At 55.3% G+C, this 23,933-nt stretch overlaps 11 protein-coding genes across 11 annotated transcripts; 7 read left to right on the top strand and 4 right to left on the bottom strand.

Annotated features, from left to right (window-relative positions):
• Positions 1–1,357: 1,357 nt before the first annotated feature.
• Positions 1,358–2,100, top strand: BU26DRAFT_501847 (uncharacterized protein; the record flags this gene model as incomplete). Its single annotated transcript, XM_033826594.1, has 3 exons — positions 1,358–1,487; positions 1,531–1,771; positions 1,851–2,100. The coding sequence occupies 3 exons, from the start codon at positions 1,358–1,360 to the stop codon at positions 2,098–2,100; spliced, it is 621 nt and encodes a 206-aa protein (XP_033688708.1).
• A 287-nt stretch (positions 2,101–2,387) lies between these two features.
• Positions 2,388–3,410, bottom strand: BU26DRAFT_501846 (uncharacterized protein; the record flags this gene model as incomplete). The annotated part of the gene is made up of 4 exons (XM_033826593.1): positions 2,388–2,680; positions 2,778–2,926; positions 2,992–3,248; positions 3,324–3,410. The coding sequence occupies 4 exons, from the start codon at positions 3,408–3,410 to the stop codon at positions 2,388–2,390; spliced, it is 786 nt and encodes a 261-aa protein (XP_033688707.1).
• Positions 3,411–3,939: 529 nt separating this feature from the next.
• BU26DRAFT_228679 (uncharacterized protein) lies at positions 3,940–5,025 on the top strand. Its single transcript, XM_033820828.1, has 2 exons — positions 3,940–4,092; positions 4,325–5,025. Exon 2 carries the CDS (start codon positions 4,385–4,387, stop codon positions 4,844–4,846), a length of 462 nt encoding a protein of 153 aa, XP_033688706.1. The 5' UTR covers positions 3,940–4,092; positions 4,325–4,384; the 3' UTR covers positions 4,847–5,025.
• BU26DRAFT_228624 (uncharacterized protein) lies at positions 5,013–5,701 on the bottom strand. The gene is made up of 2 exons (XM_033820827.1): positions 5,262–5,701; positions 5,013–5,211 (listed from the first exon to the last, which is right to left on the bottom strand). The coding sequence occupies exons 1-2, from the start codon at positions 5,565–5,567 to the stop codon at positions 5,179–5,181; spliced, it is 339 nt and encodes a 112-aa protein (XP_033688705.1). The 5' UTR covers positions 5,568–5,701; the 3' UTR covers positions 5,013–5,178.
• Positions 5,702–9,682: 3,981 nt separating this feature from the next.
• BU26DRAFT_560982 (uncharacterized protein) lies at positions 9,683–11,233 on the top strand (the record flags this gene model as incomplete). The annotated part of the gene is made up of 1 exon (XM_033832857.1): positions 9,683–11,233. The coding sequence occupies one exon, from the start codon at positions 9,683–9,685 to the stop codon at positions 11,231–11,233; it is 1,551 nt and encodes a 516-aa protein (XP_033688704.1).
• A 904-nt stretch (positions 11,234–12,137) lies between these two features.
• Positions 12,138–13,294, top strand: BU26DRAFT_501844 (NAD(P)-binding protein; the record flags this gene model as incomplete). The annotated part of the gene is made up of 2 exons (XM_033826592.1): positions 12,138–13,081; positions 13,138–13,294. 2 exons carry the CDS (start codon positions 12,138–12,140, stop codon positions 13,292–13,294), a joined length of 1,101 nt encoding a protein of 366 aa, XP_033688703.1.
• A 151-nt stretch (positions 13,295–13,445) lies between these two features.
• Positions 13,446–14,950, bottom strand: BU26DRAFT_538390 (uncharacterized protein; the record flags this gene model as incomplete). Its single annotated transcript, XM_033831456.1, has 2 exons — positions 14,909–14,950; positions 13,446–14,763 (listed from the first exon to the last, which is right to left on the bottom strand). The coding sequence occupies exon 2, from the start codon at positions 14,676–14,678 to the stop codon at positions 13,446–13,448; it is 1,233 nt and encodes a 410-aa protein (XP_033688702.1). The 5' UTR covers positions 14,679–14,763; positions 14,909–14,950.
• Positions 14,951–15,142: 192 nt separating this feature from the next.
• On the top strand, positions 15,143–17,223 carry BU26DRAFT_450693 (kinase-like protein). The gene is made up of 3 exons (XM_033824750.1): positions 15,143–15,379; positions 15,435–16,045; positions 16,094–17,223. The coding sequence occupies exons 1-3, from the start codon at positions 15,216–15,218 to the stop codon at positions 17,059–17,061; spliced, it is 1,743 nt and encodes a 580-aa protein (XP_033688701.1). The 5' UTR covers positions 15,143–15,215; the 3' UTR covers positions 17,062–17,223.
• A 1,064-nt stretch (positions 17,224–18,287) lies between these two features.
• On the bottom strand, positions 18,288–19,442 carry BU26DRAFT_228450 (uncharacterized protein). The gene is made up of 2 exons (XM_033820825.1): positions 19,195–19,442; positions 18,288–19,142 (listed from the first exon to the last, which is right to left on the bottom strand). Exon 2 carries the CDS (start codon positions 19,001–19,003, stop codon positions 18,371–18,373), a length of 633 nt encoding a protein of 210 aa, XP_033688700.1. The 5' UTR covers positions 19,004–19,142; positions 19,195–19,442; the 3' UTR covers positions 18,288–18,370.
• On the top strand, positions 19,438–21,358 carry BU26DRAFT_588753 (uncharacterized protein; the record flags this gene model as incomplete). Its single annotated transcript, XM_033834720.1, has 3 exons — positions 19,438–19,454; positions 19,526–20,204; positions 20,362–21,358. 3 exons carry the CDS (start codon positions 19,438–19,440, stop codon positions 21,070–21,072), a joined length of 1,407 nt encoding a protein of 468 aa, XP_033688699.1. The 3' UTR covers positions 21,073–21,358.
• Positions 21,359–21,525: 167 nt separating this feature from the next.
• Positions 21,526–23,788, top strand: BU26DRAFT_478094 (chaperonin GroL). Its single transcript, XM_033825627.1, has 3 exons — positions 21,526–21,734; positions 21,807–21,948; positions 22,000–23,788. Exons 1-3 carry the CDS (start codon positions 21,633–21,635, stop codon positions 23,508–23,510), a joined length of 1,755 nt encoding a protein of 584 aa, XP_033688698.1. The 5' UTR covers positions 21,526–21,632; the 3' UTR covers positions 23,511–23,788.
• The last annotated feature ends 145 nt before the right edge of the window (positions 23,789–23,933 follow it).

Below are 23,933 nucleotides of genomic sequence, written 5' to 3'. Positions count from 1 at the left end.
AAGATGAGGGGAGATGGATGAAGGCGCTTGCGGAAATCCGGCCTACGTTACTCCCAGGCAGGAATGCGAATATAGAGCCGAGAATCCTGCAGATCATGCGGACATCGGGATCTAGTAGCCTGGGAAAAGGAGAAGCAGAGGTCTTCTCCTCTGGACGTCTCAATGGAGAAGAGTGTGGGCTGCTTCTTACCCATTACGTGTCATTGCCGCAAAGCGTGTAGCGGAGAAGTCGGTCTCCTCAATGCTAGCCGCATAGCACACGGTGTTCTCCCGGCCAAAGGAATCTCCCGTGGCTCTTCAAGTCGTGCTGTAGTTAGTCGTCTCATCAAGAGCAGGTAGAGCAAAACAAGAGCTGCCCTCTCCAACCGTGCTGCCCCACCGCATAGCCAGGCAGCTACGCAGTCAACACGAGCAAAAAGAACTCCTCGTCTCTTTACCAAAAAAAACCTCCCTACCATAGCGGTCTCCAGGATAGAGAAAAAAAGTGCAAAAAGAAATCCTCGAGGATTTGAGCTGAGAAATGCTCGGAATTCGGTGGAGATTCGAACCCTGTACCACAGAAGAGTTAGCATTGTTTGGAACGTGTAGCAGAGGTCCAGACTAGCTGCTGCCACAGACTAGCCTGAACTTGCTACGAAGGGAGTTCTCAATTGTCTAATATATATAGACCAAAAAGAAAAGGGCGCCGGTACCTTTGGCCCATATGTGGTCTTTCATGTGCGAGGCCGACTGAGGGGGGCTTGGACAGATTTTGCTGGTCGCTGCGTTTGTGGGCGGAGGCGAGGTATGTCATGCACGCTACCGCTTCCCCCACTCTCAATCACATATTGTCCTAGGGCTTATGGCCATGCTCCAGATGGAAGGTCACGGACGGACAGTATCATACGCAAAGCAAGCTTGTGAGGTCCTTACACCCTCCAAGCAGCACTCAGGGATGGCCGCTCAACGTGGCGAGAAGGGGTCTTGATGGCATCCATAGCTGAATACAGCAATCAATACGCACCGTTACATGCACGCTCGTATCTTCAACTAGCCTTCGATACTTAAGAACGAGCGGCCTTCATGTCTTCGCAGCTCACGACGGTGCAACTTGTCTCTTGTCCAGCTTGCAATTTACGAGTGCGGGTTGGCACTGGGACTTCTCGCATATCCCTTGCTTACTGTCGGACTGCTGGAGGCATTGGGTCTAAGCGGCGTGCGTCGTGAAATGGCCTTGGTGTTGAGCGTCTCCATATGGGCGACCTACTTGCTCCACAACACCACCCCTGGTGACCCTCTCGCACCGAGAGCAATGTCGCCGGAGGTAGTTGGCGAGGAGTCTATAGGAAATTGAGACCCTCGTGCCAATTGGAGACGTATGCGCACGCTGAGGTGCACCTTCGCGCTGCTGGACCGCCGCGTGCCTGACTTGTCGTTTGAGGATCGACGCCTCGACGGCCTTGCGCTCCGCAACGCTTTACACCAACAACACGCCATCAACGTCAACTGTAAGTCGTAAAGAAGACGCTGACGAATGCATACAGGGAACAGCTAATGTCGCGCGTGTACGGTTTTACGGTAGCTGCGAGCGATGCGGAGCAATCTACAGCGCGCGGATCGGCCGGGTCTGCTCTGAGCCCGCATCCAAGCTGCGATACACTTGCCCACGATACGGCGGCGGAAGCGGGCGGAGCGTACGCTATACAGCATGCGTAGGCGCTGGTATCAAACGTCGCGCTCGATTTGTACGCGATACGCTTGCCCACGATACAGCAGCGGAAGCAAGCAGAGGGTACGCTGTACGGCATGCGTAGGCGCCGGTATCAAACGTTGCGCTCGATTTGTACGCGATACGCTTGCCCACGATACAGCAGCGGAAGCAAGCAGAGCGTACGCTGTACAGCAGGCGTAGGCGCTGGTATCAAACGTCGCGCTCGATTTGTATGCGGTACGGCATCTCCAAAGGTTGGACTGACACGGCGCTTCCTGCCCGCTCTCGACCGCGACGCGGAATACCCAACCGCCACAACGACACCGCAGCGCGCCATCGGGCGTACTGGGAAGGCTTATATTGGCTTCACAAGCCGTTGCAGCACCGTTACAGCAACTTTAACACCTTAGGGCACACGTTCGGCGATTCGTACTTTCTCGGAGACGCCTCCACAAACGGCGCTGGTCGCACTTTGGCCTCCGCTATGCCGCCCTTGGCCTGTCATCCACAATCGGAGGTTTTTAGACTTTATCGGAGAGGACTAGAATCACGTGGCGAACCAAAGTTGCCAGGCTGGTGCTCATGGACCTTACACACACAAGCGGACATAAAGGTTATTGCGGGGGTCCGACAAAGCGCTTCTCCTGCCGTTCGGAAAGCCCAAGCGCTAAGAAGCGAGGCCGAAGACAATAGGGTATCAGAGGCGCCTGCCGGAATCGCTGCGTTTGCTAGAATCTGGAGCAAACGTCCGCTTCGTGCTTGAAAGGCGTGCAGGCATTCGAGCAGCGGCGCCGCTTTCGAACATTCTGCGATCCACCACACCCGAATTATCCGCAACAAAGGCAGTCGCGGGCGCCGGGATGCGTATTGACAGGAGTTGGACCTCTACCGGGGGGCTCGTGTGGACATCGATGAGCGGCCGCAGGCTGCGTGTTTCATGACGTCCAATTGGAATAGCCTTTGGTATAAGAGATGGACCATAAAGGAAGCCTTGATAGGGACCACATGCAATCGCGGACAGAATGGAAGAAGGCGGATCGCGGACAGAATGGAAGAAGGTGGATCGCGGACAGAATGGAAGGCGGACCGCGAGACGAGCATATCGCGCGACCGAGTGCCAAATACCATCCGAGGAAGACAAGGGGGCCCATAATGAACAGGACGCGCGGAGTGTCATATGGAGGAGCGGTGGGATGATTAACTGCGGTACGGAGACCGGCAATAGTCGACGTTGAGCTTCAATGCCCAAGATTGCTGGACGCCTCCGACATAGGGCTTATGGCCGAGAGATACGAGCATACCGTGAGAACTGTTCCCCGCTGTTCGAGGAGCGTTCGATATTCCGATTCGTAAAACCGCAACGACGTCTAAGGCTCGACGTCGAGATGGTACCCCGGATCGGCCCGAATGTCGTGGGATTGCCCGCGTGCTCCAGTTGCGCCTCTCGATCCCATGATCCCCAAGGAACAAGACAAACAACTGTTGGCAGGAATCCGGTGAGGCCAGGGGTTATGCCGCAACCACGGGGGATAGATGACGCGGTAAAGGCGCCGAAGTCCTACGACATTTGGAGATACGAACACCGTCACACATTGTGGCGCTGGGAGCCTTCTCCACATCCCAAGGTTCGTACAGTCGGCAGCTTCTGAGATGGCCCTCCATAACGACCGGTCAAGCCTGTATGCGATAGGGAACGGTGACCTGGTTCACGCTTGCACATATCGTCAAGCCGTCCAACGCGAAGAACCAAGACCCACGCGGTGAAGACACCTCAATATGCGGTCCTGGGCGTAGGCAATGCCGTGAATGTAGTCCTCTGATGCCGATGGCAAGCGATCTCGATATATCCAGAAGACGTCCAGACGAAGGATCATCCAGCAGAGAGTCAGGATGCAATCGTGACCAATCCCGACAATCCCGCTAGCACAGCTTTGTGATCCAGGATGTCGGCATGGAATCCCCGAACAGAACTCCCGCTGCCGAGGAGCAATCGGACTACGGCCCCAATGAAAATTGCCTTTTGTCAGACAAGGCATTTATGGCGTTTGCCGTTGCGCCCTTCAACGTCTGCTCCCGCATATCAAGAGTCCTGAGTAGGTCTAGCCGTCTGACCTGATACTTGTTCCCATTGCCTGGCGAAGGGATCCCACTTAGCGACTGCCGGACAAGGTTTCGATCATTCGGTCGAAGTTGAAACGTCTTTTCGCCGGCACGTTTTTACATTCTCCTCTTCCAAGACGACCCGACCGGTAGGAATAGTACCCACTCCTTCTCCATGATGTGCGTAAGGTAATCTACCCTACGCAGGGCCGCAACACATAACTCTTGATTCAAGATCCTTCTCTTTCTTGTCTTGATCGGCATGGCTTCGCAAACTAGTGCGTCGAATATATTGTTGACGAGTTCCGCAACACTTGGTTAGCAAGGCTGCTCCCTCAAAGCATGAGCTGGAGCGACGGCAAGATATCCGCAAGTCAGACGTAGAAAGGCTCGCACATCGAATCCCACAGAAAGGTCCGGGGTTTCTGTACGCAGTATCTGATGAGACCGCCCGCATGGTTGATTAGGCCACAAGCCACCTCGAGTCATCTTGCACATAGGAGCGCCTTGGGTCTTAAGAGAACCAGAACATACCTGGGCTCGTCCTGAATGAGTCTGACAAGAGAATGATTACATGGGCAGCAAGTCATGTAGATGCGATCTGCATTGATGCGACATGATCTTTCGAAAAATTTCTCGATGGGACCTTGGTCGAGTCCTTTCTCGGGGCGCGCTGTTTTATGCCACCACTTGGAGCTGCTAATTTGCGGGCTTTCTACCATGGGCGTCCTTCGATCGGACCGGCGAACCGCAAGGAGCGAAGACCCGTATCCGGTTATTCCACTGGAATCGAACGCAACCGAGCCATCCGCGCCCAATCGTGCCGAATGCGAGGTTTCAGGTCGCGGTGCTTGTGTATCTCTCCGGAGAGGCGTGTCGCCGTCGCCATGTCTGAACGCCGCGGGTATTCCGGCTCAGCTGCAGCGTGCGCTATACATATCTACTCTGGATACATGGATTAGAGAAGAGCGCTCGACCGATTGTGTGTATTCTTCAAGGATGTCGGTCATCCTGAGCCCCGGGCACTGCATAGGCCTACGCCCTGATGTCGAATGAGGATGCTGGTTAATCATGAGCCTCAGCGTCTTTGCCTAGCAGGGCACAAGTCGTGAAGTTTTGTGTGCCCCGCGCTCATCGGCCTCGATTGCGTATCGCAGCGAGTTTGTGACAAGTCGGATATACTTTGGCCGGCATCCGGAAATGTCTATATTGGGCCTCTGATGTATGAGCTCGATGTCGCTGTCGCTTCGAGAGGCTTCCGAGGATGTGAGATCGTATATCGCCGTCGAAGCGAGCGACAAGTCCATGAGAAGCCGGCACCGCGCCGCCATCGGACTGCGGATTCATGGCTCAAGCCGATCAACGGCTCGTGTCTCGATCTGCGGCATCTATCTGATTATTGCTCCGAGTCTCTCAGTTTCAACGGAGCTTGTAAGCTACGTGTAGCTGTCTGACGGGGTGGATAACTTACCTGCCGGTATGCGAGGCTCGCCCGGAGGTTGCGCGGAGTCGCCGCGAGCCTTAACGAGCACGCAGCCCTAATAGCAGCTGTGAAGCGCCAGAGACAATAGAAGACTCCTTCGAAGGGTCCGCCATGCGCAACTGTATTGCTATTCCCAGAACCGTCGGATGTGTGGTGTTGCTGCGGCCGCTTCGGAAGGTCGCGCGATGCGGCCAGCCGACGCACGCCGCAGATAGCTACAAGGAGAACCCGGTCGCAGCATACTAGAGCTAGCCTAGCAGGCGAGAGCGGCCATGATAACTTGTTCGGGGGCATTGAAACCCATCGAGGGTGTCGAGGCGATGCCGGCGCGGAGGGGATTCGATGAAGAAGGGGCGATCCATTGAGGCTGCAAACACAGCTCAGCGGCCCGCAGAGAAGCAGGACTCGACGATATTCATGTCTTCAAGGTGCCCCTATCGCCTCCACATGGAAAGTGAGGGCGAAAGCAGGGCGGCGCTGACCATCGTGGTGGGGGCGGGTTGGTTGTCGACGGGCGGGCTCGAGGAGAAGAGAGGAGAATTTCGGACGAAGACCGGCCGTCACTAGGGGCACCCACAGCACCACACCATGAAACGCAGCACAGAAACAGGACCAGCATTCCGCCATGCTGTCGTTGAAGCGAGAGAGCTCGTCGATTTAGAGCTTTGAGCTAGGGAGCTTCATCCCTGGTTGCCCCTCATCGATCTTAGCCGGATGAGGAAGCGCAGCCGGCCGCCGCCATGCACCCTCCACGGCCTCGAGAGCAGCACTAGAAGCACCAGAAGCACGAGGAAGACAGAGGCATGCATGCGAGAGTCCTCATCTGCTACGGAAGACCGCCCTGCGTATGGTATACACGAAGCAGGCCACTCGAGTACTGCCGTAGCACGCGCTGGAACATGTCTAGGTAAGCACGGCCCTTGGACCCCCATGGACCCCCTTCGACTCGAGCCTGAGCAGCAAAGCTAACCCTCGAGCAGATAGTATTCTCAGATAGCATAAATAAGAGCCTAGTTCCCCTATCAACTGATTCCTGGTCTCAATTGCGCTGCTGTGTTGCTGCTAGCCCTGGAGACCGCCTTACGCCAAGCGCCCCCGTTGCAGCGTGGTGCGTGCGTTGGCGGTTTGGTCTCCGTCACCCTCAATCGCTCCTGCCTTCCTCCCTCCACTCCTCCCATTAACGCCTACAACACTAACCTCCTCCCTTCTCCCCCAACGCTGCCCTCTTGTCAGCCGCATCTTCTTCTAGGACCCCTTACTGCCCTCGCGTCTTTTGCAGCGCCCAGACGCCTCCCGCGGCCTTCTCCCCGTCTCTTTTGACCCACCGCCGTTGCAACGTAACCCACAGTCGAAGCAGGCAGCACCCCAGCACCAGAGCACCCTCCTGCTAACGTCCAGAGAGGGGCCGCAGCGCTCCTCCGCTACAGACTCGTTTGTCACGGACAACCTGAAGGGAGATCACCTTAGAGCACGAGTTCCCGCCGCTCCCTCGGAGCTTCCAAGAATTTTCGATACCTGTGGGACGCCCCCACCAGTAATGGTACCCGCAAAGCATTGCCTATCAGCGTACAGGCATCAAGGCAAGTAGGCCGGTCCGACCCGTTTGACCGCTCCCCCAATGCGGCCCCTCTATTGCACATCACCAGCAGAGTCGAGCCAAGTCCGTCACGACATGCCACTGCCAACCTGGCTCTACGTACTTTACTTTGCTGCTCGACTCAATACGTGTCAACCCAGCCACCCGTTGTGATCGAGTTGATCTCTGTGAGCGGTATCACCCACCCACAGTCAACCTGACAGTCACGTTGATTCTTGATCTTCCTGCTAGTATTCGGGTAGGCTAATTCTCTTTACTATCAGATGTCCCCCTTGCTCCAGATCGCCCTACGCCTCTGCGATAAAATCCATCGTTGGCTGTCCGTATCTACGGCAGCTGCAGGCTAAGGTCCTTGGGACATGCCTACACGACCCCACAACGACCTCCACCCAAAGGCACTACTTCGAACATGGATTATCTATGTCTCCGCATAGAGTGTGGTGATGGTCCACACCGATTCCATGCTAATGGTACCTTACCGACGTTGAGCGGACCACCTCACTACTGGTGGACCGTACCCTGTGATATGACATCCTCAACTTGAAAAGAGCAGGAACACATACTGGGCATCTCCACTTGGATAACTCCGTCATTTCAGCACTGATGGAGGCTTCCACACCTCACCGGTGGGGTCGTCGTGAGCATATCTAAGCGTGAGGGACACAAATCACACTTTCACCTTCCCTTGGTGCTTCCTCAGGCCGCCCTCTCACTGAACATAATCCTTGCTTGGTCTGGTCAGCCTTCGAACTGCGAATTGAACTCTGGAAAAACGGACGACTTCTCTCTATTGGAGCTGTCAGAGGAGCTTTGTAGTACCCAAGCCATCTCCAAACCTAAGGGATAGGACAACGGCTTGGGTCATGCCCCTCGTATGCTCATTTACTTCTCCGTCGGCCGACTACTTTGACGGAGAAGTAGAGCAACGGGCAGGATAGTCTCAATGGCTATTCTCAAGAGCTAAGAGCTCCCCGCTGGTACAGTGAACCTCCAGAGACCAAGTCACAGTCACTATCTTTTCCTACTCCGCCACTGCTCCATCACCTGTAGTGGGATGGGGCTCATGGGCTCTCCACGATCAGTCCGAATTGAGTTTCCTTCAGATTGGCGGTGGGAAGTAATCTTATAGCTCCAGAGACTGAGCGAGGTGGTCTCCATGGTAAGGCACCGATTCCCTTTCTATTCTTCCCTATCTCTCCGCCTCTCTTCCGTTCATAGTCACTGCCTCTTTCTTTCTTAATCTCCTTACCTACGCTCCGATGGATTGTCCTCACTCTTCCCTATCTTCCGTCCTCAATGATTTCCATTCGGGGGCTCACCTTACAACCACATCTCTATTTCCCTTTTTGTCATCGACTTCTTTTGTGTCCCACTTACATACCGAACATGTTCGCTTATTCATCCAAGACATCTCACTATACTATCTCATGTCCCGTCTTATACCTAGACTTGCCTCGACCCCTCCATGTTGGAAGCCACCAACGCTTCTAGCTCTCTCAGAGCAAGGCTCGCGATCATCCGACTACGCAGACCCTGGAGGAGGCCTTATCTTAGTCTAGGCTCTATGACGACGCACACTTCAGGCCATTCCTTACATCACACATCATCAAACACCTCGACCAGTTGTCATCACCCTTCGCTCAACCTGGACTCCGGATACTTTGAGACGCCTCAAACGCCAAATTTCTTCGAGGACACCGCCATGGAGCACCACGTAACGGTGCTGTCGCTCACGATTCTAGCTAAGTGGGGCCTACACCTTGACCGCTATTGGGTTCGCCAAGGCGGTGAACGACTTCAGTCACGTGGCAGAATCCCCTCACCACCACGCCGCTGTTACGCCACCGCCACTCGCCCATAGCATAGTAGACTTATCAAGAGAGGAGGTATCCTCAAGATACGTCGGCAGGTCACGCAACGTCATGAAGATAACCCCGCTTGCAAAACCCCGGCAGAACGCTTTACCTTTACCTGGCGTCCGACGGCCATAAGGATACCCTCTCCAAGGTGTTATACAGGCTACGCACTTAAGGCGTCCGCTTTTATCTTCAACATCGTTCGAGGCACATCCTTCTTGTTCTGGACCTCCTTATACATTGAAGCTCAAGATATTAGCCGCCGCACCGCCAACCCCTATCGCTGCCTCCTCAGCAGGCAAGCCCGATATCTGCGCAGAGACTCTCCTGTGCCTTAACGTCGGCCTTGACCCCCGCCTGTCCCGCGCCTGCCAACTCTGTCCACTACCCCGCTCCGTTGCTGTGTCCTATCGCCCTTCACCCTCGCCGTCGCCGCAGCCCTTCGATCGAGCTCGACGCCTCTCGTGGTCACCGTCGCTTTCCGTGCCAGAATCTGCTCTCCTGGGCCGCCTTTTCAGCGTCACGCAGCATATATCGACGTGCAACTACGCTTCACGTCGAAATTCGCCCTCTGAGCTTCCTAAGCGACGCGGGTTTGTTGTCTTGGCGACGAGCCGTCGACGCCCGCTGCCTGCGACGTCCGAGCTCAACTCGCGGGGACCGCGAGGGCACAGATCTATTTAAACGACTACCGCCCGCTCCTTCCTCGCCTCCCCACCCCACCTGCAGCTTTCTGCTACACTCCTCCGCTCCCTCTACCACTCCCTACTATCCCCTCCGAACTCCTACGACTCTCGTCGTCCTTGTAAGTACCTTACAGACTAGTCTACCTTCTGGCAGCTCAGACACCAGCCTTTCCCTCCGCAGGTGACGCATCTACTCTGCTCGCCACATTCCCGCCCTCGCCCACTATTCACCGTACCTTCTGTAAGCGTTAGCTAATAAATTCAGACACTATGTCTGCGCAGGGAAACAACGCGCCGCTAGTCAACCGACCAAGCACCGCCGCGGACCAGATTGGCCATAGCCGCCCGTTCACCCCGGATGCGGCTTTTCGTATCCCTCGCAATATGAACGAAGGCGATACCTACGGCGGGGCCGGCGGGATACCCCAGCAGATCGAGGAGGTTTACCAGGTCAAGTTTGACGCAATCGGCAACCGTTATGTGAGCCGTGAACTGCCCTTCGTTCCCTCCCAAGCCGAGATCAACAACTTCCTTGCGCTGGAAGCGGAGGCTGAAACCCAGCGTCTAATGTGCGATAATCTCCCTTTTATGCCATCCTCCTCCCCGGGTCGCCTCGTTGACAATCATAACCTCATCCCGGACATGACTGCGCCGCCGCTGTTCACCGACGGTATTCTCGACCCGAACTGTAATCTACGCGAACACATGTTGAGCACGAACGCTCCTGAGCGTCTGTTCGGTCAGGATATTGCTCTCTTCGACACCGGCAACGCTAGCTTCAGCGAAGCGCGTGACATAGTCAGTGCTACCCCCGATAGCAGCAACTACACCGAGAGCGGATCTGATGGTGAGGAGCCCGGGAGCAAGATGGCCAAAACCAACAAAAACGGAGCCCCACGCAAGCCGCGTGCCCCTCGTGCTCCCCTTCTGAAATGGAACGCGGAAGACTACATCAAGGGCTTGTTCGGAATCGTCTTCGCCTGCGGAGAGCTTGGAATCCAGATTCCGTTCGACATGGCTGCACAGGTCGTGTCCGACACCTGCTCCGGTGGCGCCCTACAGCAAGCCCTGCTCAAGCAGCGCGTCAAGATGAACAACGATGGCTATCAGATTCCAACGCTGAAAATGTCATGGACCCGCAAGGGCGACAAGTCTGCCAAGGGTTCAGACAAGGTTAACCTCAACTCCAAACCGAAAGCCACCGGAGGCCTGCGCACCACCCTTCCACGCCGCAAACCCACTAAGCGTGCTAGTCACGGTTCTTTCATCATCACCTTGAAGCTGGCCTACAAAGAGGACGCCCGCTGGATGTTCCCGGCTCCTTACACCTTGCAGTTCGGGATCATCGATCTTCCTGAGCTACTCTCTTCTATCCAGCAGGTTCAGGCTTTGGGCTCTACCGGGACCTTTGACGCCTCCCTCTCGTCTCTCGGTCAAGGTTTCCAGAACCCCCATTCCCCCGGCAATCCCTATGCCTCTGCTTCGACGGTCTCTGCTACCGCTGGTACGAATGCTGGTGTTTACACCTCCTTGACTCAAGGCCCGAGCAACATCGTCACCCATGGGCACAATATTGGCACAGCTACTCAGGCTGGCCTCGGCAACGGTATCTTTGGTGGCCATCCCTACACCTCTGCCCAGCAGCAGGCTCCTCCCACCGCGCATGCTCTCAATGGTTGGGGTGCAGCTCCGTCTCTCCAGTGGCAGAATCCCGGTCAGTCTCAGAATACCCCGTACGGTCACGGCAGCAACGTCACCAGCCATGGCCGAGGCGGCTATAACAACAACTTCACCGGTCATGGCCGAGGCGGCTACAACTAGGACGGAATTATCTCAACCATCATCGGTGTTCTATCAGTCTCTCGTATACGATACGATGTGTTAAGCACGACAGCCTGCATGTCAACACCTGTCTCACCGCGGTCTCCATTCGTCATCATCATCAAGGATGGCGTCTTAAGGGCCACGGTCTACGATTTTCCGGATCATTTCTTTCATTGTCTCTTTCTTTCTCTCCGACCGGGAGTAGTTATCACGATATGCGGACAGGTTGCGACTGAGATGGATGTCCGTCTGACTTGACAGTTGGCTCTTTGATATCCTAGATATCGGACAGCCTAGTCTCGTCTACCCCAAAAGCGGTGTTTTCCTGGGAGGAGTTGTGTCTTTTCTTTCTCTCTTTGCGGGACTTTTCATACCTCGAGGCGGAGATGATCGTGGATGATACATTACATTGCCTTCGGTTGGAAGGCAGCGCCCTCTGGCGACTTTTATCTGGCCTTTTCACTGGTAGCCTCTATGGGCGCTGGTAGCTGGGTCAGATATCTTTCGGAATGATGCTTTGCTTTAGTTTATAGAAAATAGAAAGAGACTTGTCTCACCAACTTCGGCGTGCTTTGACTGCTTGCTCGTGAGCTTCCGATATCATGAGGAGGATGGACGGCGCGATGTTGAACCTTCCTACCCCACTTGTTAGCCCCACATCGCGTCTTCTCGTGACATGCAGTGGGAAACCGCATTTGTCATCAACATATACTGTGCTGCAGGACCATAGGTCTTATATCCCTAGGCAGGCTTTGCCAGTATCTCCATCTCCATCTCCATCCTCCTCTTCCTCCACCTCTACCAAATCTCCCAACACACCTCACCATACGATACACCGTCTACCACTTCCCGCCCACCACCCCATCTCCTCAACCTACACCACACGGGGCACTCCCCAAAAATGTCCCACAACATCCTCATAACCGGCGGCTCCGGCTACCTCGGCGGCACGCTCCTCGCGCACCTCTCTTCCGCCACAAACCTGCCCCCATACGACAAACTCTACGCCCTCGTCCGCACCCCGGAGCAAGCATCCAGCGTCCGCGCGCTCTACAACGCCGAGCCCCTCACAATCGACCTCTCCTCCCCGGCCAGCATCACCGCCGCAATCGTGGACCACAAAATCACCATCGTCTTCCACCTCTTCAACCCCGTGGACACGATCACGCCGCCGCACTTCATCCGCGCGCTCGCGCAGGTCAAGAAAGAGACGGGCGTTCCAGCCACGCACTTCCTATTCACCACGGGCGCGAAGCTGTTCTCGTCGCACGCGGGCGCGCCGACGGACCGTCCGCTGCGAGACACAGACCCGAACCTGTACGCGATGCAGAAGGCGCAGGTTGACGCGGCGCCGCACTTCGCCATGGGCCGGGGCGTGCTGGCGAATAATCTCGTCATCGAGGCCGCTGAGGAAGAAGGCGTGAAGAGCTATATTTTCGCGCCGTGCATCGTGTACGGGAAGGGCGAGGGGTTTGGGAATAAGATCAGCATCCAGACCGTGGCCATTGTGTGTGCTGCGAAGGCGCTGAGGCGTGTTTATCGAGTCGATGAGGGAAGACCCAGCTGGCCGGTCTGCCATGTTAGCGATACGGTGGGGTTGTATCTGGAGATGCTGAGGGGGATGCTGGAGGGGAGGGAGTTAGGACACGGGAGGCAGGGGTACTTTTTGGCGAGTCCGGGGAGTGTCGGCTGGGAGGAGATTTATGAGGTGATCGGGAGGGCGCTGAAGAGGAGGGGGTTGGTGGACGATGAGGCGGTCGGGCAGGCGGATAGGGAGATCTTGGGGAAGATGGCGGAGGCGTTGGGGTGTGGGAGGGAGTGGGTGGGGGTGCAAGTTGGTGGAAGGTAAGTGCATAGACTGTCTGTTGCAGATGGGAGAAGATGTGCTAATAAGGGTGTAGGTGTACGTTTACTGCTGGGCATGGGAAGCAGATTGGCTGGGAGCCAAAGTATGGGCCGGAGCATATATTGGAGGCGGCGGATGAGGAGGTGGAATGGATTTTGGCGAATATGAAGGATGGGCAGAAGATTGGGAATATGTCGGAGAAGCGGGATTGAAGACGTCTACCTTCGGCGGGCTCTGGGAAGTCACTACTGAGGCTCGTCAAGAGATAAAGACCAGGAACAATGCTCGGGGTAAAAGAGCTCGGCTTTACCTCCCGAGGTCTAAGATATTTGGCACCGTACAGCAGCCAAGCTGATCTGATTATTAAACAAGCCTTCCCACCATCGTGGGCTTGTAGACTGGAATCTTCATCGGCTGTGGCGGGTCATTCTGTACGCAATTCACCTTTGCCCATCTTAACCAACCCGCGTACGTCCCCTCGGCACAATCACTCCCCTCGGCACAATCACTCCCCTCGTTCTTCCTCCATAGCATCCCGAGCGTATCACCGCCAAACAACTTCGCCGAGAACCCGTGGCCCAGCTTCAAGCACCAACTCTCCGCTACCACCTTCTCCACTAAGCCCCTTGCTAGCTTCTGGTCCTCACTTTCCTGCTCTGCAGGCTTAGGCAAGGGCAGGGACAGTAGATAGTGTTGTTTCACGCCGCTCCAATTCGTAAGTTGTTCGTGAACGAACGCTCCATCCATCATACTGCGCAACCAGCACTTCTCGCGCACATACCTCGGTCCATCCCACCCATCCTTTTCATCCAGCCATCGCTGCGCAGCCCCCATACACTGTATCTGCGCCGCATAATCCGTCATCGCCGCATCGTCCAGCACCATCTTCCCCTTCCCCTCCTCATCCACCACAACTTCCCGCGGCACACGCATCAGCGGCACATGCCTCACCAGGGGATGCGCATGCATACCCGTCGTATTCGTCCTGCCCTCCCAGAGCCGGAGCAGAATGTAATGCGCGCGTCGCACAAGCGGGTTGTCAGGCAGACTCATGAGCGAGAAATTCACGATAGACAGTTCCGGGGCCTCGCCCATAGTGAATCCAGCAAACTCGTACGGCGAGGCTGGATTGGCGATGGCGCACGTCCAGAGACGGTCCAGGTCGCCGAACTGCAGGACGCCGACGTCGAGGTAGACGCCGCCGTACTTTAGCAGCAGCGGGTAGCGGACGAGGTCGGAGGTGTGCTGGGCGGCGTAGGCGCCGTCGAGTGTGCCGTTGGTGAAGGCGGCGGGGACTACGGCGGGAGAGGTTGTGTCGATGTAGTTTGAGACGTTGCGTGGGGAGTCCGGGACGGTGTCTAGGAGGTGGATGGTCCAGCCCAGGGGCGAGAAGCGGCGGTGCCAGGCGAGGATGTTGCGGAGGAGGTAGGGGGGGAGGGTGTCGAGGCCGGAGTGCCAGAAGGCGAAGATAGATTTCGAGGTTGATGTGGGTGGGGTGGGGTTTGTGAGAGTTGGGGGGAGGGGGGAGGTTGCTGATATAGGAGCTGCTGGCGGATGGGATAGGAGGGAGGTTCCTGGGATCTGGGGATATTCCATTTCGTAGACGGACCGACTCAGTGGGGATGGTGTAGGGCGGTGGGATGAATGGTTGATGGGCGTGGAAAGAAGGATTGTGTTTGAACTGTATGGTACGCATCAGCAATGCCTTAAACAGCTATACAAGTTGACACCTATCACGTCTTTAGACTCTGTCCGTTGAACGCCTCCAGGAGTAGCATTCCGTGGCCAAAGGTAAGACATTCTAGCGCGTGTGTTGAGCAACATACGATGCAAATGAAGAGCTAGAAAGTAGACGTGATACCGCAGACCGGGTGGCTTCACAGAAATCAGCCGTATTTTTTGGAGGTCTCGAATTCGCGTGTTGGTTGAGATATATATATGCTTCACGTGCTGGAGATGGCTCATTTCGACTGGTTCTCGCTTAGGTAGCCCAAACGGTCTAGCTTGACCAATGCCTGACAATAGCCCAAGCGCAACCCGTGGACGTGTAGATATCCTCACTTATACGTGTGCGCATTATGGAAAGCATTTTCTTACAGACAGCGCCAGTGAGTGTTACAATTTCTCTCCATCATGATTGCTAGGACATTACGAGTCCAACACGTTGGCCGGGCCTTGCTCACAAGAAGCAACCTTTCCTTTCGTTGCTACAGCCGCACATTCGCTCCGTGGCAGCACGCGACGCAGGGCATGGAGTACAATCGTGATTTGTTCGAATATACCTCCGGAAGATGGATGTGAGTATTTTGCCGTAGCTTATCAGAACGCATGACCGCGAACTGACAAGGTCAGCTACAACGAATCCCGGCGCCTGGATGAGCGACGCTTAGTTTTCGACGTCGATGCACTCAAGAAAGCTGCAGCAGAGTCAGTTGGCAGGCCGATTTCAGACATCGAAAGCTTCCGTAAAGTGGCCGAAGGCGGCTTCAATCGCGTCTTCGAAATTTCAATGAAAGGTGGCTCGTCAATACTCGCGCGGCTGCCATACCCATCCACGCTACCACGGCGGCTCGCAGTAGCCAGCGAGGTTGCGACGCTCGATTTTGCTCGTAGTCATGGAATCCCGACTCCACGAATACTCGGGTATTCCGTGGATGACGTCAAGGTCGGCTCTGAGTACACATTGATGGAGAAAGTACCGGGGAAGCCCATTGGAGAAGCCTGGTTCAATCTATCCGACAATCAGAGGCTCCAAATTCTATACGACATCATCAGGCTTGAAGAGAAGCTTTTCGACATTGTCCTACCCGCCAGTGGAAGCATATACTATATCCGTGATCTACCACCCGACACCCCGAAAGTGGATATACCTGGCTCGGATGATAAGTATTGCCTAGGGCCCTACGCGGCGCTCAGGTGGTGGACCGGCGAGCGTGAAGGACTTAGCTTTGACCGGGGACCTCGTAAGTATTACTATCTCCAAGCTACCCTTTACCATCTGACCATTCAAGACGGAGATCCTCTACGAGTTCTTCAAGCAGCGGCCGAGAAAGAACTTGCCTGGATTCGCGCTTATGGGCGGCCTCGATTACCCTTCGATCGACACTATCGGGAAGCTCTGCAATTCCAGAAACAAGATCCTAAGGACCACGCCAAATCATTAGAGGAGTATATCCGTTTGGCTCCCTATCTTGTACCCTCGTGTGCAGAGCTTAACAAGCCAATTCTTCGACATCCTGATCTCCAACCCAACAACATATTCGTTTCCGAAAATTTCAGAGTTACGGGACTTATCGACTGGCAGCACGCTGTCGCTCTTCCGGCATTTCTCGCAGCTGGAATTCCGAACTCGTTCCAAAATTGGAACGATGTCGAGTCGGCGTCCTTTACCCCTCCCAAGCTCCCAAAGGATCTCAGCTCGATGTCTGAAGGGCAGTGTGCGAAAGCGCGTGAGCAATTTCGTCGCCGCCATGCGCACTTCTTCTACCTGGGGTATACGCAACGGTTTAACGAACCTCATTGGCGTGTTCTCGAAGATAGCGTTAATTTAATGAAGAGCCGGATCTACAACCATGCTGGTGCTCCCTGGGAAGGTCTGAACACGCCCCTTCAACTGGACCTCATTCAGGTTTCGCAACACTGGTCCAGGATGGCAGCTCGCGACCCCGATGACACGGTACCGCCGTGTCCGATTTCATTCGCGGAGCAAGAGAAGGAGCGAATAGAGGCGCTCGACGAGTCACACTGCGAGGTTGATTCCGACATGGAAATACTCAACAACTTCATCGGCATCTCCTGTGATGGATGGACGACGCATGAGCGGATCGCAGAGGCGAAAGAATTAGCTAGCCAATTGAAGGATGAAGGGCTTGCCGCAGCTGACGGAGATACTTGGCTGAGGCAGATGAATGAGCAGCATTGGCCTCACGATGATTTCGATGAGGAAGGACTGGAGAGTGGAGGTGCGAACTACCCGTAATACTGTGGTGTAGTGCCCTGATGAGCACTCAGGTGGGGCTGATGGGATGAGAATATGAGACTGAAGGTTATGTGACGTGCGGCTAATAAGAGGGCAGTGTGGCGGTCGATATCGCGTTAGGCAGCTGCAAACATGTACGATAACAGATACACCCTACTCATCAATATTCCAATTCGTTACTTTTCGGTCTAATTGCGGGTCAAGCTCTATATCCATCTTATATCCAACAATGCCGCGGCTGGTGACCCCAACAGCCTTTTCCCCTCGGCAATTTGGCGATGCTGAGTGTCATGAATGCCCTTAGGTTAGGAATTCCATAAGCGGATTGTCACGCTCATGCCTAATATTCCATGTGGGCGTGCGCTTCATACAATTCAATGCGCTCCTTCAATAGGGGCGCGTCGTTGACGTTGTGATAGCCCACTACTTTTCCTCAACACTCACACCATATCTACAATAAAGCGCAGCCACAGCATTTCCCAAAGGGAAGGTATGAGTCATGGGCTGGGGGGCCAGGGTGCCGGATCCATTGACGCTGTCGAACGATCCAACACATCGGATGATAGCTGATCTCGCGTCTGGGAGTGGGGAGTCACTCGAGCCTTAGCGTCATGGCCCTAAATTCGAGGGTCCTAAGTTTGGGGGCTCTTCGCCTTTTGAAGATGGGCCATTCGGAGGAAAGGAGACCTTACATGGGATTGCTGGGGCTGTGGTTGGGCATTATAGGGCGCTAGATTTCAGTGTAAGTATAGCTAGTGCTGGGGTGCTTTAGTATCCTAGGAAAATGCCAGGTCTGCAGGACGTAAGGCGTCGAATTCTATCTAGATACTGCGTGACCGTGACATGCGCCCATCACTGCCAGTTCAATGGAGCTAATCGAACAAACGTCAGCATAGTTCACATACCGCATTCAATCACGAACGCCATCGTCCTCTTCACATCCTCATCCCCATATAAACCGCCCACCAAACGAACCCTCAGCCCCTCTAGAAACCACACTCCCAAAGTTCCACACCAAAACCACTAACTACACAAATCTCACAACAACCCCAAATCCCCATTAAGACCCCGCCAAATTAAAGAGAGAAAATGCCACGACACCGATACGAAGACCCGTACGCCTCCGGCAACGAAAACGTGCGCCGCAACCGCGAGCGCGTTTTTGCGGAAAGAGATGCTATCATGGCCGGCCGCGGAGCGCGCCAGCGCATCCGCGACATGCAGCGCCAGGGCATCAGGGGCAGTGAGGCACGAGCGATGGCCTGGCAGGAACTGAGAGCAGACATGAATGCTACAGGACAGGGTGCTACTAGTAGGGGAGGGTTCGGACCGGGTATGCATCCAGGTATGACGATGGGACGAGGCAGTAGAGGAGGAGCAGGGGGGATGAGTATGGGACGTGGAGGACCGCCAGGCTTCGGGATGGGGTCTCAGCATCCGAGTCAGGCCGCCGGTCCGAATAACCCTTTTGGCTTCGGTGGAGGCCCAAGTCAGCAGCAATTCGGAGGCCCAGGTCCAAGCCAGCAGCAGAACCGCTTCTCGCAAGGCCCTCCGCCATTTGGAGGCCCTGGGCAAAGCCATCCACGCAGTCAGCGGCATCCCACTGGTAGGGGAGCGGGGAATCCGTTCCATGGGAGTCAGCGCGGGAATCCGCTGTCGGGATGGGGGCAGCATAATTTTGCGGCACCGCCGCCGAGGGGGAGCGTGAGGGCGAGTCGGCTAGGTCAGGCGACGGATTATGGGACTGGGCAGGCGTCAAGGGGGAGTCGAAGGTAGTGAGGGTGTGTATGTTGTGAGGAGCACGTCTCACTTCGGGCCATGGAAAGCCGCTCCTGAAGGCCTTTGATGGGTAAAGACCATATATTGTACAGCGCGGATGCGGGAGCCAGATCAGGTGCATCGGTGGGTGCTGTGTAATCGAGATAATGCCTTCGATGGACATCGATATTTGCGCGCTTAATAGCAATCAAAGAGATCACAAGGCTGTCTTACATATACACCCGGACTGCATATTGAGGCAAGACCGAGCGACTTTGTCGTGAAGAAGTGTGGGAGTATGCATATAATGTGTTGGTTCATGCCTACTGCAGGGTCAGCGTGATTAACAGCATGGAAGTGCCAGCGTTTACTTACGTCATTGAATCTGACACTTCAATGCAAAACCACGGCGGTGAATCCGCCGAAAAAATGCCACCTTCGCGAAGTCCTACGACGAGGGTGAATTCCCAATCGTATTTACTCTTCGACTTATAACCTAGGGCCAAGAAACTACATCGTCGAAAGGTGATACCTTATTTTGTAGAGTAACAACAGGGCACTGCGAGAAAAACGCATCAGCACGAGCAGCAGGATTTGCAAACTTGCACAAAATCGAAAATGGGCTGCTGTTTCTCGTAAGCCTCCGCAATCTGCGCCTCTCCTCTACCAAGAAACCCACTTGATTCTCACTAACTGATCCTCGCAGAAAACCGCGCCCGCCGCTTGTCGGGCTTCAAGATCAAGAGGGACGAACAGTTATGTTGGTCATGGACAACGATCCGCGGATCGATGAACGGCGACGCGAGGTTGCAGAGGGAAAATGGTCAAACGGTGGAAATCCGATGGCAGGACGGCCGCCTCAGTCCGGGGGACAGGAGGAGTTTCAAGCACCGCCAGGCCTAGATTGGTTCAATCAGCAGAACAATGCGCCAGTGGGAGGCGGCGGGGGATTTGGGGGCCAGTCGCAGGGTGGAGGAGGTTTTGGCGGGCAGTTCCAAGGTGGAGGCGGCTTCGGTGGACCCTCCCACGGCGGTGGAGGCTTTCACAGAGGGCAATCCCAAGTAGGTAGTGGTGGTCCCTTCGGGCAACAATCTCAAGGAGGCGGTGGCGGTCCTTTTGGGCAGCAGTCTTCAGGACGCCGAGGAAGAGGAAGTCAGTTCAAGGGATCCAAGACTGGGGTCTTCAGTCATCCCACTGGTCTGTCTAGCAAGCTCGGTGGTCCGCACGTACAGGTTAGAGGTTACGACACGGGTGATCCCAAGCTCTACCATCAAAACCACGGGAATCTGGGCCCGCCGGCAACTTCCACGAGACCCTTCGTTGACAACGGGCCGCGGGGACAGGGGGACCGTGATCGAACTCAGAAGAAGAGAGGTGGGAGTCAGGTACGTCCCTAGGTATAGAACTCTCGGCATGCCTCGGTTTTGAGCTTGGAAAGTCACTCCTGGAGACCTTCAATTCAATGGGTAGAATCAAGATATGTTGGGTTCCTGACTTTTTCCTCCTGTTCAGATTTGCTAATACGTGCTCCCATGTTTGCAGAACAGAAACCAGGGAAACCCATTTCAAGGCGATCAACGAGGTAATCCGCTCGCGGGATGGGGAGAGGAGAATCTCGCAGCTCCTCCCAAGCGGCATGTGGATCTAGAGAACCTAGGGCCGAACACGGTATATGACGATCCGGGCCCAGCTGCTCGTGATCCAACCCGCCGGAGAGGCGAGAAGAGCCGTGCGCCACCTGCGCCGAATCAACGAAGGAAATCGAGAAGCCGTACGCCACCTCCACGAAGACAACGATCTCGTTCGCCGCGACAAAATGACGAATATCCGCACGGCGATATGCGTTGGCCACCTCCACATACATCTCATGCCAAGCCGCTGCGGTTGACGACCTCATACATCAAGGAGGGAAGAGTCTTCTACAATCTCATATACCAGAACAGCTTTCCAGATGCTAAAGACATCGAGGCAAACATCATCAAAGACACGAAGGAGGCGCGGAAAAAGATGCCTCAGGAAGAGAATCCTCGGATGAAGATATATCAGGCACTGGACAGCCAGCCACCGAAACTAGCGAAGATTAGCGAGGGGCCAAGGGGTAAGATATGGATAGTGGAAGAAGGGGACGAGGCACTTGTGGGGTGCATCTTGGAGTTGAAGACGGTGACGCTCCGGGATGGAGGTAGGGAGAAGTTTCAGATATTCGGTGTGGGCGTGAAGGAGATCGCTGACGCTATCTTGCTCATCTCGTAGAAGGCTGGAGAGCGGGACCAGTAGGCGACGGATCACAAAAAGAGATGGGGATTTCACTGCATTCAGAGATGCGAAGTGATTGTCATTGAATAGAGCAAATAGGCTGTCGAAGCGCATTGAAGCACATTGAAGACCTAGCGTTCGTGGTTGAAGGGAATGTCATCGGGCGGCACGTGGAGCCGTAGAAGGGTCGCCTGCCAACCACGAGCTGCTGACAGCACCCTTTATCTTGAACAATAGAGATGGAACGAAAAGACAAAATAACAACGACGATCGGAGAGTGCGGTGTTGATGCGGAAGGATGCTCGGAACGACAGCCGAGGATATGGCCGACGACCCATGCAGCCTTGGCAGGAGCTAACTATCTCCGGCTAGACACAGATTCTCGACGTTTCCGAGCAATTTTTTAGGAGCAGCGAAGATCGTCACCCTTCGAGCATCTTCGTCGCAGTCCTCTCCTACGCATCCTCATCCCTTCCTCTTCCCATTGCATTAAGCTGGAGTCTGGGAGCACGGCTTGAGCTTCGGTACTTCTCTATACACATCTCCGTTTCGTCACAATGCAGCGCGCATTCGCATCCCGGGCGCGGTCGTCCGTCCTGAACAGCTCCAAGCTCAGGTCATCAAGCTTCAATCTCCAGCAGCAGCGATTTGCCCACAAGGTATGTAGGTCCAGCCACCTATCACCTCCCTAAATGATTCTATAAGCTCTTTGGCTGACTGGGTCGCTGCAGGAGCTCAAGTTTGGTGTTGAGGGACGAGCAGCTCTCCTCACCGGCATCGACACACTCGCGAAGGCCGTAGCCACAACACTGGGTCCCAAGGGCCGGAATGTGCTGATTGAGTCAAGCTATGGCTCGCCCAAGATCACGAAGGGTATGTAGACGCTCCGAAGGATCTCGTCTGACGTCTGCTCACCCCTTTCAGATGGTGTCACCGTCGCAAAAGCCATCACCCTCAAAGACAAGTTCGAGAACCTCGGCGCACGCCTGCTCCAGGACGTCGCCTCGAAGACCAACGAAGTCGCCGGTGACGGTACCACTACTGCTACCGTCCTGGCCCGCGCTATCTTCTCCGAGACTGTCAAGAACGTCGCCGCCGGCTGCAACCCCATGGATCTGAGGCGAGGAACACAGGCTGCGGTTGAGGCGGTTGTTGAATACCTGCAGGCGAACAAGAAGAATATCACCACTAGCGCGGAGATCTCTCAGGTTGCTACCATCTCCGCCAACGGCGATACCCACATTGGTGAGCTCCTCTCCAGCGCGATGGAGAAGGTCGGAAAAGAGGGTGTCATCACCGTCAAGGAGGGCAAGACCATCGAGGATGAGCTGGAGATCACAGAGGGCATGAAGTTCGACCGCGGTTACATCTCGCCCTACTTCATCACTGACGCCAAGGCTCAGAAGGTCGAGTTTGAGAAGCCTCTGCTCCTCCTCTCCGAGAAGAAGATCTCTGCAGTCCAGGACATCGTCCCCGCGCTCGAGGCCTCCCAGACCCTCCGCCGCCCGCTCGTCATCATCGCCGAGGACATTGACGGTGAGGCTCTTGCTGTCTGCATTCTCAACAAGCTCCGCGGTCAGCTCCAGGTCGCCGCTGTCAAAGCTCCCGGCTTCGGTGACAACAGGAAGTCCATTCTTGGTGATCTCGCTGTCCTGACCAACGGTACCGTCTTCAGCGATGATCTCGACATCAAGCTCGAGAAGTGCACTCCGGACATGCTCGGCTCGACCGGCTCTATCACCATCACCAAGGAGGACACTGTCATTCTGAACGGCGAGGGCAGCAAGGACGCAGTCACTCAGCGCTGCGAGCAGATCCGGGGTGTCATGGACGACCCCACCACCTCGGACTACGAGAAAGAGAAGCTCCAGGAGCGTCTCGCCAAGCTCTCTGGTGGTGTTGCCGTCATTAAGGTCGGAGGTTCTTCTGAGGTTGAGGTCAGCGAGAAGAAAGACCGCATTGTTGATGCTCTCAACGCTACCCGCGCTGCGGTCGAGGAGGGTATCCTGCCTGGTGGTGGCACTGGTCTGCTTAAGGCCGCCGTCCACGCTCTGGGTAAGGTCCAGCCTACCAACTTCGATCAGCAGCTCGGTGTCAGCATCGTCAAGAACGCCATCACCCGCCCGGCTCGAACAATCATTGAGAATGCCGGCGCTGAGGGATCCGTCATTGTCGGCAAGCTCATGGACGAATATGGCAGCGACTTCAACAAGGGCTTCAACAGCGCCCAGGGCGAATACGTTGACATGATCCAAGCCGGTATCCTCGACCCATTCAAGGTCGTCCGAACCGCCCTTGTTGACGCCAGCGGTGTCGCATCCCTGCTCGGCACCACCGAAGTCGCGATAGTAGAAGCACCGGAAGACGTTAAGGGTCCTCCGCCAGGCATGGGCGGCATGGGTGGTATGGGTGGAATGGGAGGCATGGGCTTCTAAGCGGTAATAGCTGAGGAGCCTGTTCACTAATATTCTAATACCCTCCCGTTCAACTATACCCTCTTTTAGTACTCGAGTCTTTCCCAGCGCTGTCTTTGTACATGATATTGGGTTACTACTCCACTCCTGTTCTCCCCCTCCTTGTCTTCCTAGTCACCTTTGAAAAGCGCGGCATTGTCTTGGATGTTTTGTACAATATCATGTGTATCTAGAACGCCCTTGGGAAGGACGAGATGTAAAAGCTACAAGGAATGTAAAGAACTTCATACAAGAATCCTATCTTTTTTTTCTTTCGTGAACGTATGATGTTGATCGCATGGTGAATTAGCTTGGCTGTCCGGGGTTGTGTTTGCGTTGCTGTGGCACTCAGCCCGCGGGTGGACGCACCCCACCAAATGTCGCTCAAAATCTGCCCCGCTACCC

The sequence above is a fragment of the Trematosphaeria pertusa genome (assembly GCF_010094035.1).
Source record: "Trematosphaeria pertusa strain CBS 122368 unplaced genomic scaffold BU26scaffold_3, whole genome shotgun sequence".
NCBI classification, from domain to species: domain Eukaryota; kingdom Fungi; phylum Ascomycota; class Dothideomycetes; order Pleosporales; family Trematosphaeriaceae; genus Trematosphaeria; species Trematosphaeria pertusa.
This window is presented reverse-complemented; position numbering and strand designations above follow the sequence as displayed.